We start from the raw sequence: 13,854 nt of genomic DNA on the forward strand, positions 1-13,854 counted from the left end.
ACAGTTCCACGTCCAGCACGGCAACTGCACTGGCTTTCTGGAAGGAGACCCTGCTCAAGGTGTTGAATGAGACGGTTGAGCAGGATACGAGCCAAGATCTTCCCAGCTATGGACAGGAGGGAGATGTCTCGATGATTGTCGCAAGACTGGCGGTTGCACGCAACAAAAGCTTTTGCGTGATAGCACGCAACAAAAACTTTTCATTGTTCCTGGGAACACGTGATAATAAACTAAACTGTACTGAACTGAGAAAAGTGATCAAAACTAACAAAGTGAATAGAACAAAATGTGAGCTGATCAATTTAATTTTCTGCATCTGATCTTGAAAATAAGATTAGAGAATGAAGTTGAAAGGAATCCAGACATTTTAGATTCAATGTTAAAAGTGAACAATTTCAGAGATTTCATCAGTAAGAACTATCCTGGAATGGAGCAGCATCCGAGTGGGTGAGATCAGCCCGGCGATTGGAGTCTCGATGTCAGAGGCTCAAGCCCTGGGGGTCAGAGGCCTGATTTCGGAGTCCCGAGGTCAGAGTCTGGAGTCCCAAGGTCGTATAGGGGGACCGCCGAGGTCAAAGGCGGACCTGGAATGGAGGGCCGTCGAGAACAAAGTCCGGCGTGGGGGGGTTGCCGAGAACTAAGGGGGGGGTGCAATGGGCGTTGAGAATCAAGGTGGTTGAGGGAGGGATCATTGGGGCAAAAAAAGGGATACTTTGTAACTTTGTCAGTGCCCTATGTGTGTAAAACAAAGCTTTTCACTGTGACTTGTCACATATGACAATAAAAGTATCTCATCTCATCTCAGAATGTTAAACCATACAGCTGCCTAGTGGAATTCAAGTTAGAGGAAACTGCTCAAATAAAACAGGAAAAGCATTTGATTAAGTTCAGATTGAAAATAACATATTAGACATACAGGCAGTCAAGGCAAGAAAGAATCATCATTGCTAAAATCCCAAGCCTCTGTTTTGACAAAGGACCAGAGAAGTGAAATTATAAAAGATTATTAGTAAAGGAAAAGGTAAATTCAGACAATTATGTTGTCAAATGATGCTTAGATGAAACCAGTAATATGTTATTGTAATTTAGGATATAGAGAAACTATTTTATACAAAATAACTTTAAAAGGACACAATGCAAATCTTCAGTGAAAAATTGAACAGTATATGAAATTATTTCTTGATGAAAATCGTTTAAGTCAAATCTCTGCAACTGAAGAAATATGATGCTTTCCAAAATTCAAAAACATCATAAGATCTTGGCAGATAATAAAGTTTAAAGTTTATTATCTGCTAAGATTTTATAATGGTTTTGCTATAAAGTAGTAAATGCAAAAGTGTGTTAATACATCAAATTGTGAGGAGATAATTAACTAGTAAGATATATTTTTTGATATTGGTTCCACCTGACAGAGTAGCCAGGGCTTTGGTCTAATGTCTCAATCAATACCTTAAATAGACAATAGGTGCAGGAGTAGGCCATTCGACCATTCGACCCTTCGAGCCAGCACCGTCATTCAATGTGATCATGGCTGATCATTCTCAATCAGTACCCCGTTCCTGCCTTCTCCCCATACCCCTGACTCCGCTATCCTTAAGAGCTCTATCCAGCTCTCTCTTGAATGCATTCAGAGAATTGGCCTCCACTGCCTTCTGAGGCGGAGAATTCCACAAAGATTCACAACTCTCTGACTGAAAAAGTTTTTCCTCATCTCCATTCTAAATGGCCTACCCCTTATTCTTAAACTGTGGCCCCTTGTTCTGGACTCCCCCAACAATGGCTTGGGGATCAGCCATGACTGAGTTGATTCATTGGGAACATGTTTCCTGCCTCTAATGTGTCCAACCCCTTAATAATCTTATACGTTTCGATAAGATCCCCTCTCATCCTTCTAAATTCCAGTGTATACAAGCCTAGTCGCTCCAGCCTTTCAACATATGACAGTCCCGCCATTCCGGGAATTAACCTAGTAAACCTACGCTGCACGCCCTCAATAGCAAGAATATCCTTCCTCAAATTTGGAGACCAAAACTGCACACAGTACTCCAGGTGCGGTCTCACTAGGGCCCTGTACAACTGCAGAAGGACCTCTTTGCTCCTATACTCAACTCCTCTTGTTATGAAGGCCAACATTCCATTGGCTTTCTTCACTGCCTGCTGTACCTGCATGCTTCCTTTGAGTGACTGATGCACTAGGACACCCAGATCTCGTTGTACGTTCCCTTTTCCTAACTTGACATCATTCAGATAATACTCTGCCTTCCTATTCTTACCACCAAAGTGGATAACCTCACACTTATCCACATTAAACTGCATCTGCCCTGCATCCGCCCACTCACACAACCTGTCCAAGTTACCCTGCAACCTCATAGCATCTTCCTCACAGTTCACACTACCACCCAGCTTTGTTTCATCTGCAAATTTGCTAATGGTACTTTTAATCCCTTCAACCAAGTCATTAATGTATATTGTAAATAGCTGCGGTCCCAGCACCGAGCCTTGCGGTACCCCACTAGTTACTGCCTGCCATTCTGAAAGGGACCCATTTATCCTCACTCTTTGCTTTCTGTCTGTCAACCAATTTTCTATCCATGTCAGTACCCTACCTCCAATACCATGTGCTCTAATTTTGCCCACTAATCTCCTATGTGGAACCTTCTGAAAGTCGAGGTACACCACATCCACCGGCTCTCCCCTGTCAATTTTCCAAGTTACATCCTCAAAGAATTCCAGAAGATTAATCAAGCATGATTTCCCCTTCGTAAATCCATGCTGACTCGGAATGATCCTGTTAGTACTATCCAAATGCTCCGCAATTTCGTCTTTTATAATTGACTCCAGCATCTTCCCCACCACTGATGATCATGAGGTGTGTATAATTTGTGATTTGTACTTCGAGCAGATGAAGCTCAATGTTAAAATTACAGACTACTGAACTGTCCTCTCATAAGCAAATGGTGCAGTCCCAATCTTCCAACCTACTCTTTGTAGCCCTTGAGCCCTTGGACTTTAAAAAAATCTGCACCTGGTAACTGTAATGCTATATCACTGTAACACAATATTCTTCACTCTGGTATCTTTTTCTTTACACTATCTGCTGTAAGTATGTATGGCTTGACTGGACGTATATAATATGAATTGAATGGAAAGCTCACAAACAAGGTTTGTCACTATATCTTGGTACACATGACAATAATAAACAAATACCATTGCCAAAAGATATGAGGACAGGTGAAAAATGGTGTTAAGGTGAAAATTAACAGTGATCCTATTATATATGTGTAGGAAAGAACTGCAGATGCTGGTTTAAACCAAAGATAGACACAAAAAGCTGAATTAACTCAATGGATCAGGCAACATCTCTGGAGATCGAAACCTCTTCTGACCCATTTTCGATAGTCTATCTCCTGTGATGGAGATAATGGGTTCAAGAAAGGGGAGGGTGGTGTCAGAGATGGTCCTAGTGAATTTCCTATTATATATGACTGAGTTGATTCATGGGACAATATTGCCAAATCTTTTTTTTCCTTTTTCTTATTTGAACACTGATTTGTTACAGGATTTCTCAATTTCACAGTCAACCTATGGACTATAAAAATGTACGGCAACAATTTGTTTTTATGTCGTGGCTTTAATGTAATAAAATATTCCAAGATGCTTCATATCTGCTCATGGAGCAAATTTTTAATACAAAGATATTCCAGGTTACAAAAAGCTTGGTCAAAGGATGACAGTATCTTTGAGGAAACAGAAACAAGTACATTTAGGAAACAAGTGCAAGGTTGAGATAACTGAAGTCATGGTGGTGTGGTAGTAATTAAAAACTGGGGTGCATAAGAAAACAGATTTGGAAGAACACAGAACTTAAGGGTTTTAATACTCTAAGGAGTTACAGGGATGCAAACAGGCTCTGGCCATTCATTTTTCCTCTTGGACAAGCCATTGTTATAGAGGGGGGGGGCTCAAACAATTGTAGAAAGTATGATGAATTTTAATAAAGTTTTGAAGGAAAAAAGGTGGGGGGGGAAATGTGAATGGGATCAGGAGCAAAGTTGGATTCTCCTAAAAGGACACAAAGTGCTGGGTCAGGCAGCATCTGGAGAACATGGATTGATGATGTTTGAGGTTATCCAAAGCAGAGTATAATCTCTCGGATGTGGTGAGTTTAGAAAAAGCATGGAAGGCAGAGAACACGGCATGAAAAGCTTTAGTGGAGAGCCTTGGTTTTGTTGTAAAGGGAGGGATGAAAACATGGTCGTTTTTAATGGAAGAAGAAATCAATGTGGTATGCATCAGTTAGGTGAGATCATCTAGGGAGATGAAAAGAAAACAGCAAAATCTGTAAATGTGAAATAAAATTAGAAAATTTACAACATGCATAAAAGAGCCAATTTTTAATCTGATATATTATGAGAAACTTTGTCAAGGTGAAATTTCTTGTCCTTTACCCCAAAAACATTTATTTGTTTATTTTAACGGTAGATGTGTTTCCATTGGTCTATTTTAACTGAAGCAATTTTTATTGATTTGATTTGACATTTAATGATATTTTGTCATGGTATCCCTCAGTTCATTGTGAAATTGAATATTTTACAACAATGATCCAAGGAATTCTATATGTATAGGACATGGGGTCATATTCCTGTTAGACTGCAGATAGATTGAGAATAATGAGGGTGGATAGTTTATCTCAAGCAAAGTCTTAAAATTATGCGTTGTGACTTTCATTCATTCATTTGATTAACTTTTCAGCAGTGGGTTAATAAATTAGATTTGAAAGATTATTGTTTAGTATTTTATAAGCTAGCTTGGGATAGCGGGGAGCCTTGGCTTTGTTGTAACTGCAAGGGAACAGCAGGGGAAGAAGAAGAATAGGGGAATCTAAAACTAGAAGGTGTACATTTAAGATGAGAGGAGATAGATTTAGAAGGGACTTGAGAGGCAACTATTTCTCCACAAAGGGTGTTGTGTATATGGAATAACCAGCCAAAGGAAATGGGTGGATTCAATTATGACATTTTAGACATTTGGATAGGTTGTGAATCTGGAAATCTCTGCCACAGAAGACAGTGGAGGCCAATTCACTGGGTGTTTTCAAGAGAGTTAGATGTAGCTCTTTGGGATAACAATCAAGGGATATGGGGAGAAAGCAGGAACGTAGTACTAATTTTGGATGATCAGCCATGATCATATTGAATGGTGGTGCTGGCTCAAATGGCCTGCTCCTGCACCTATTTTCTATGTTGCTAGGTACAAAAATAGGAAAGGTTTGGAAGGGCATGGGTCAGGCATGGGTAAATGCGACCCCTAAATAGTTCAGTTAATCATTTTGGTTGTCATGGACTGGTTGGTTTAGTTTATTATTGTCATGTGCACCAAGGGACAGTGAAAAGCTTTTGTTTGCGTTCTAGGCAGTCAAAGAAAAGACAATACATGATTACAATTAAGCCATCCACAGTGCACAGATACAGGACAGACCGAAGGGCCTGTTTTGTGCTGTGTGCTTAAAGACCATGATTGAATTAAGATACTCATGGGACGTGGCAATATTCACAAAATTTTGGTCGGAAAGGCGGTTGGAGATGGGTGTATTGGAAAGGGTGAAGAATTATTTTCTTGAGATGAGTATTGTCCACCAATTTTGAAAGTGGGAATTTTTAATTTGCAGTGGTAAGTGTTTTATGAATGAGATTTTGCATGTAAAGAGTTTGTCTTGATTGTTGGGGGTTAGAACGAACATGATGGAGGGTACAAAACATGAAAATGATCAAAGATTATCTTTTTATTGATATTTACGATAGGAACACAAAGGTCATGTGAAATATCTAGATTGATATATTGCAAGAGATTTAAGGAGCAAATTAGTGAAGAAAAGAAGACAGGAAAGCTGAGATGCTGTTTAAGAACTCAGGATGGAATGCTTAAAAAATTGCTTGAAAAGTAGAGAAAGAATCCGAGATGTAGTTTCATAAAAGGGGTCACACCAGCATTGTTGTGTTTTATGGACTTCAACGGATGGAATGTAAAGCAGAGTGGGAAGTTTGATTACAGAATAAAAAGCATTGTCCTTCATTCATTTTAATTTTAGCACGAAGGTAGGCTTGTTCGAGTTGGGCTGAAGGGCTTCCATGTTTAGGAAAGAACTGCAGATGCTGGTTTAAATCGAAGGTAGACACAAAATGCTGGAGTAACTCAGTGGGACATGCAACATCTCTGGAGAGAAGGAATGGGTGACCTTTCGGGTCGTGACCCTTCGTCATACTGGGCTTGTTTTCATGCTGTGTGACTCCTGATGAGTCAGAATTGCTATCAAAGAAACCTTCTACATTGTAGGCCTCAAGCATATTGTTTAATTTAACTACCTATTATTCCAGTACACATTATGTTCATCCTCACACATATTCCTGCTTGAGCAAATCTGCAGTTATTTGCAATTAATGGATTAAAAATGTAAGAATTATTTCACAAATTTCCAACCACATACACAAATATATGTACCTGTGGATCCTGCATGAGTATGAGATTGGATTGTTAAGATTTATGGGGCTGCTTCCACAAAATGCCACAGCAATCTGCAAGTAACTCTGAACAGCTTTTCCCTCTCATTCAAGGACTGATGTTACACCCAGAGAATTTTTATTGTTGTTGGAGAGTTTGCTGTAAAGATTCACCAAATTATTCTGGGACTGATTGGGTATCATTTAATTAAGTATTGAAGCAAATGGAATGTTGTGAGTGATTGAAAGATGATTGGAATAATTCCTTTTTTTTCAAACAAAAACATGCTGGTCGGTACATATATCATTCCCTGCTGTTGCTGTCATCCCATAAGCTGCTTTATCTATGATAATGATCTGACCGTCTAATTTCAGTAATAAATTTTAATTTTTTAACTTTAGTAATATAAAAAATTCTAACAATTTGAAAATTTAGTTTTAAAATTATTGGAGGTGCTGGCTTGTACCGTCACAAAAAAACCCCACTAGTTAGAATAGTAGAGAAACAAATCCCGCAGGTAGAGAAATCAGAACAAGAGGGTATGACCCTAAAATTAAATTAGGTATTTTAGGGGTGATGAAGAATTTCTTAATTCAATGGATGTATTAATTCATGAAACTCTCCTTGAAAATATTGTTGTGGTTGAAAAGTTTGGTGGATTGTAATGTTGTAACAAAGGAGATTTAAAAAATGTGGCGATGCTCAGTCAATCACAGGTACTTACTTACCTCTGCACTATCGAAGGGATCTATAGGAATCACTGCCTCAAAAAGGCAGCCAGCATCATCAAGATCCACATCACCCTGGCCACGCTCTTATTTTACTCGTCCCATCGGGAAGAAGGTAGAAGAGTCTGACAACCATGACTGCAAGGTTCAAGAATAGTTTCTTCGCAACAACCATTAGGCTCTTGAACACTACAAAACACAAACTAAATTATCAACTGTGGGCTGAATTTGTTGCACTAAGGACCAAGATTTCTTGCACCAGTATTGGGATTATTCATTTATTGATTTTTCTTTTGCTTATTATTTGTTATCTATATGTTTTATGTTTATAGGCCTGTAGTGTTGCTACAAATAAGAATTTCTTTATTCCGTTCTTGGTACATATGACAATTAAACACTCAGGATGTTTGCACATTACTGCAATCTGGATGATTTCTTTGCAGATCAGAAATACCAGCCACAAGACAGAAGAAACTTATTTACTCCACTGTTTGACAATAAAAGAAGATTTCAGGATCATATTTACACCTTTGATGATGACAAGGTTTGTTTGCTGTTACGTTTTCATAGCAAAGGAATTCCTGTTGAGTTTGAAGCCTTGATAGATATTACAGATACAGTATGATTTAATAAATATCATACTGATTCTGCTTGTGAAACATGATTCAAGGCATCAAGGAATCAAAAGGGATTCATGTTCTCTGCCTTAATTCTGGGTATAACAGTCTTGTTTGTATGGCTCAATTAAGATTTAGTTTAGTTTAGGTATACAGCACGGAAACAGGCCCTTCGGCCCACCGAGTCCACACTGACCAGCGATCCCCACACATTAACACTATTCTATGCACACTGGGAACAATTTACATTTACACCAACCCAATTAACCAACAAAAGTGTACGTCTTTGGAGTGTGGGAGGAATCCAAAGATCTTGGAGTAAACCTACGCAGGTCACAGGGAAAAATGTACAAACTCCGTACAGACTTGCGCCCGTAGTCAGGATCGAACCCGGGTCTCTGGCGCTGGAAGGCAGTAGCTCTATCGCTAAGCCTTTACGATAAGACGTTACACCCATGACCCATGATGCAAACAGCATGACAGAATCTGACGTAACCCACATAACCAATTTAGCTATCTAGATGGATTAGGGATGTGTCTCAAAGGACTAATGAGAGAAGATCTAAGGTGGGGGGGGGGGGGGCGTGTTCCTAGAGTTGTAGGAAATAGTATTCACAATTGTGTGAGACTCTGGGGCCATATCTACATTCACCATTAACCAGAAGAGCCATAAAGCTTCTGCACTGTGGCCTATAAACACATGCAATCACGTACAACTAAAATTATAGCCAAATCCTCTGAAATTTCCATCAAATACCTGCCATGACAATAAACTAAACTAAAAAAATAAGAATAGCTAATTGCTTGTTTGGTGTAAGTTGATATCTTGTTTGATCTGTCCAAATATTGAAAAAGTACATTTTCAATACAACGTTAGGACACATGAGTGCCAGAAGAAATGAAACTGGGGTTGCATGAGGTCAAAGGTTAGAGCCACTCAAAGTTCTCAGTGCAATGTAAGGTTGAACATTAGACACTGGTGTGGACAGCAAGAACTGATTTGCGTCTACTATTCCCTCCACTTTCCTGAAAGCAACGGAAAATGCTGGGAATTGCCAATAGGTTAGACAGCATCGGTGAGAGGACCACACCTAACATTGTAGTCGATCAGAACTTTTAAATTAGACCTCATTGAAAGATTGTTTGCAGTTCTGGTCACTTCCTTCTTTGTTGTTTTATATCATGTGTTAAATGTATTTGTTAGTGTTCTTTAGCTTGTTTTATGTGGGGTGGGAGTACTTTTTTAAATCTCTTACCTCAACGGAGATGCGATTTTTTTCCGCATTGTATCTCCATCCGCACTGTGGCCTAACATCGTGGAGTTGGCGGCCTCTTGCTGGCGATCAATTTTAGGAGCTCCAACCGCGGGAGCCTGCGGACTTACCATCGTGGAGCTGGTGATCCCTGTCGGGGATTGACCTCTGAGCTCCAACCGCGGGTGCCTGCGGATTTAACATTGCGGAGCTTGCGGTCCCTGGTTAGAGATTGACTTCGGGAGCTCCAACTGCAGGAGCTTCGACCACCCAGACACGGGAGTTTCGATCACCCTGACGCGGGGTCTTCGACCGCCGGCTTTGTGAGCTTCAATCGCCCCGGTTCGACTGTCCCGACCGTGGGAGAATAAAGCGGATGGGGATTATACTTTATTACCTTCCATCGACAGAGGAATGTGGAATCCGCTGTGGTGGATGTTTTGTTAACTTTTATGTAATGGTGTGTCTTGGTTTTTTTCAGTATGGTTGTTTGGTAATTCGAGTTTCACTGTACCTTAATTGGTACAGGTGACAATAAACAGACCGTTAAACCTTTGAACCTAGGTATAGAAAGGATGTTATTAAGCTAAAAAAGATTCACAAGGATGTTACCAGGTCTGTAGAGCTTGCGTTTTATGGAGTGACTGGAAAGGCTGTGGCTTTATCTCCAGGAGTGTAGGAACTGAGGAGTGGCCTTAGAAAGATATATGAAATCATGTGGGGAATAGATAAGATGAATGGTCACAGTTTTTAGGGGAGGGGAGTCTAAAACTAGAAGGCATGGATTTAAAGCGAGAGGGAAAACACTTGACATGGTAAAGACAGGCTACTTTTTCACACAGAGGGTGAAGGGTATGTTCAACAAACTGCCAGAGGAAATGGTGCCGATGGGTAAAATTACATTTAAAAGACATTTGGATAGGTATATTTGGTAAATGGGACAGGTCAGATTGTTAACTTGATTGGCATGGACACGTTGGGCCGAAGGTCCTGTTTCTGTGCTGTATAACTCTGGGCCACTATGACTCTGCTCGGACATTGAAACTTTCATCTGAGAGTTATGCTAAAAAGGTCATCGATATGAAACATTAAGATTGTTTCTCTTGATCGGAGGTACTGTCATTTAAATGAGGCATTCTTTTCGTGTGAACATAAAGTGGAGGTGGAGAATTATTAAAAGAGCCTTGGCAAATGTTCATCTCACAATCAGTGTTACTATAAAAACAGATTGTCTTTTCATTATCACAATGATCTTTGTCATAACTTCAAATGCTTGAACTGTGTGGATAGATTCAGTACTTGGACATTCTGTAAAAGGTGAAAAGGTTGCTCTCTAGTCTAGATGGAATATGCTGTTCATCTAATTTCTTTCTCCTTATCAGGCACTCTCACCTCCAGTTGTGAGAGGCATAGATAGGGTATACAGTCAGAGCCCTTTTCCCAGGATGGAAGAATCAATAAAGGGCACAAATTTAAGGTGAGAGCTGCAAAGTTTAAAGGAGCCGAGTGAGTCACAGAGTGCCTGAAATACAGGTATGATATTGGTGTTTAAGAGGCTTTTGAATAGGCACATGGATATGGAAGCAGTGGAGGGTTATGGATTACATGCAGACAGATAATGCAGGCGCAGTGGTAGAGTTGCTGCCTTACAGCGCTTGCAGTGCCGGAGACCCGGGTTCAATCCCGAGGTGTGCTATCTGTACGGAGTTTGTACGTTCTCCCCGTGACCGTGTGGGTTTTCTCCGAGATCTTCGGTTTCCTCCCACACTCCAAAGACGGACAGGTATGTAGATTAATTGGCTTGGTAAATGTAAAAATTGTCCTTAGTGCATTTAGGATAGTGTTAATGTGCAGGGATCGCTGGTTGGCGCGGACTCGGTGGGCCGAAGGGCCTGCTTCCATGCTGTATCTCTAAACTAAACTAAAGATAAGAGTTGGTCTTGGCATTGTTTGGCACAGGCATAGTGGGCTGAAGAGCTTGATACTATGCTATACTGTTCTACAGCTCAAAAAACAATAGCAGTAATTCCCTGGAGCAATTAAACTATGATTTGCTGACACAGCATACTTCGTGTTTCAAACCTAAAGAAAAAGCTTACCGTCAAATAGGATATCGTCACATCTTGCGTATGTACATCACAGCTATTGGATCAGTCTAAGTGTGCATTTTCTACTAACATAGTGGTGAGCATGATAACCAATGCATGCACAATCTGAGATGAAAGACCTGTTTGCTGCTGAGGTGAAGACAATGTTCTGTTCCTCATTGAGTTGCCCTGTAAATCCCTCAATGTCTTCTTCCTGCTGGTGCAGGCAGGAGGGTCCAAAGCTTAATATCAATGACTGCACTTTTAACAATCAAATTCACCCTCCAAAGCAGCCACAGTGTAAGACCTTTAGTCCCATAAGCAAAAGGACAGACTATGTGGAAATAGACTGATTTCTGAGCATGGTGTTGATTGTTGACATTGGTGCAGCAAACCAAATAATGTTCCTTTTTTGATAAAGCATTCAGACATCTGTGAATATACAATGGGAGTAAGACAATCAAGCAAAAGAAGGCAGCGTAAGGATTTCACAGAGAAGGAAGTTGGCTACTTGCTAGATGGAGTGTTGAAAATGGGCTATCACTGGAATTCTATTCTCTGGTCATATCCATTCCAGAAAGGGCGAACTAATGTGGATCTAGCAAACAAATACCGGAACTTACAGGTAAGGAAGAACTAGGATTCAAGGCTCCATGCAGAATCTTGGTTGCTCAATGGGAATTTCCATATAAGTGCTCCTTGAAGAATTTGGACCAGTTTTGCTCTCATTAAAAAGTACAGCACAGGAAAGGACCCTTTGTCAACAATGTTTGTGCCAAACATAATTAAAATTTAATTTAACCCTCCTGGTCACGTGCTGTCCAACTGCTTCTTAAATGTCAGTCTGCCTCCAACACTACCCCAGCTGCATGTTCCAGGCACCTGCCATACTGTAATTTTGGAAAAATCTTGCCTCACAAATCTTTACACCCTCCCCATCTCACCTTAAATCTATCTCCTCTTTTATTTGCCATTTCCACGCAGGGAAGGGGATTCTGCCTATCTATGTCTCTCATATGTTCATACTAGTAAAATATATATTTGCTAAGGAGCAGAAATGGAACTAAATCTCAGCTGCATTATCATAATCTTATGTACCAGTTCTGATGAAGGGTCATTTACACTAAATAGTAACCTTGTTTTTCCTTGTGACATGTTGTCTGATCTGCCAAGTATTACCAAAATGTTGTTTCGTTTTTTACCGTTTGTTTTAATGTATGTAATTGGGTTCTGTTTTTCAGAAAAGAAATTTGAAAGATCCCGAAGTCTAAGATTGCTCAATGGAATTGTGCTGACCTCAATCATCATTTTAAGTTGCAGAAACCTTGATTCCGAAGAATATTCTGTTGGTGTTACCATATATAACTGCAAGGAAACAGATTCCACTGAGATTTAGCTGTTGTAATTATCCTCAACAGCTGGATAAACCTCACTATTTTATTGCATTACATATGCACACTCTGAAATGGAGTATAGATTGCATTAGAGGTGTTATGGTTGACCCCAGTGTTGCAAGCTAAAGTATTCCAGCTCCCCTTCCCCATTACTAATCAGTGATTTATGTCAGAAAATGCATTAGCCATCTGTCAAGTACCCAGTCAGACTGAGTCAGGACCCAGTAAGCATTTGCCATCGAGACTCACAAAGAAAGAATGAATTCTTGGATACAGTCGCAAAGGACATCTTCAGGAAAAGTCAAACCTTTGTAATTTTGATTACCACACCGTTATGGAATGGGATGCATCATATTCATCTGTTTGGAATCTACTTGGGTTACTTTAGTCACAGAATGTCTTGATTAATACCCCTGATTTTGCTGCTCTGCAGTGTTATTTTGTCGTATCCTCAGCTGCTTAAAATAACACTGCTTAATTCTACGTGCATTAACCACAGCGCTAGCCATAACGTTCTGACAAATGACATCTGCTTGGAGATTAGGTATGTACCCAAAACACTTCTGCTTTAGACCATGAGCATGGAGTTTACCAAGGCTCCATCTGATTTACGAGATGCAAAAAACAGAAAATTCTTACACACTGAGGGATCTCTCCAGCCAAAATATATGTAACCTCAAGTCCCACCAGTACAGCTTTAAAAACAGACAATTTAATGAAGCAGCTATGCTTTTGCTGTTTATATTTTGGTTAGGAGATTGGGTTGTTCTTGTTCTCACTAATAAATTGCAATGCTGTGAAGCAGCAATACTGTCTGCACCCTAGATTGATTTAATATTTACTTAAATTTGAAGTGGCTTCATGATATTTAACAGCTTGCCAAAAGATAAAAAATATTACTACTGGTTTAAAATTAACTAAATAATGATGTAGGAATGTATATATAGACTGCATATATACACATATGATTCAATCAATCTTTGCTATATCCTTTAATGCATTTGGATTCAATGGAACATCCAAGACGGTGGCAAATGGTTAACACTAACAAATGCAAGTATACCAGGTAACATATTTACCTGCACTATATCTTTAAAATCACCTTACAATTTTACCTTGATTCCCTGCCCCTATCATAGCTTATCCCCGCTTTCCTATTCCCTCCATGCCTTTAACCTCATTAACAGCTTATGTTATTAAATGGCAGGATTTCGTGAGGATCTGTTATGCAATGTAACACCATCCCATTCATACTTGTGTAACAACATATACAAATA

General features: G+C 39.8%; 1 protein-coding gene across 1 annotated transcript in view; it reads left to right on the plus strand.

Moving 5' to 3' along the window:
- The window catches only part of LOC144594339 (telomere repeats-binding bouquet formation protein 1-like), a 49,311-nt gene extending 35,888 nt beyond the window's left edge, over nt 1-13,423 (plus strand). Inside the window, exons 12-14 of the mRNA XM_078400717.1 lie at nt 7,670-7,770; nt 11,605-11,808; nt 12,425-13,423. Coding sequence (XP_078256843.1) covers nt 7,670-7,770; nt 11,605-11,808; nt 12,425-12,454 — 335 coding nt within the window. The 3' untranslated portion in view covers nt 12,455-13,423. The remainder of the gene's footprint in view (nt 1-7,669; nt 7,771-11,604; nt 11,809-12,424) is intronic.
- Nucleotides 13,424-13,854: the final 431 nt, after the last annotated feature.

The sequence above is a fragment of the Rhinoraja longicauda genome, chromosome 6 (genome assembly GCF_053455715.1).
Source record: "Rhinoraja longicauda isolate Sanriku21f chromosome 6, sRhiLon1.1, whole genome shotgun sequence".
Taxonomy (NCBI): Eukaryota; Metazoa; Chordata; class Chondrichthyes; order Rajiformes; family Arhynchobatidae; genus Rhinoraja; species Rhinoraja longicauda.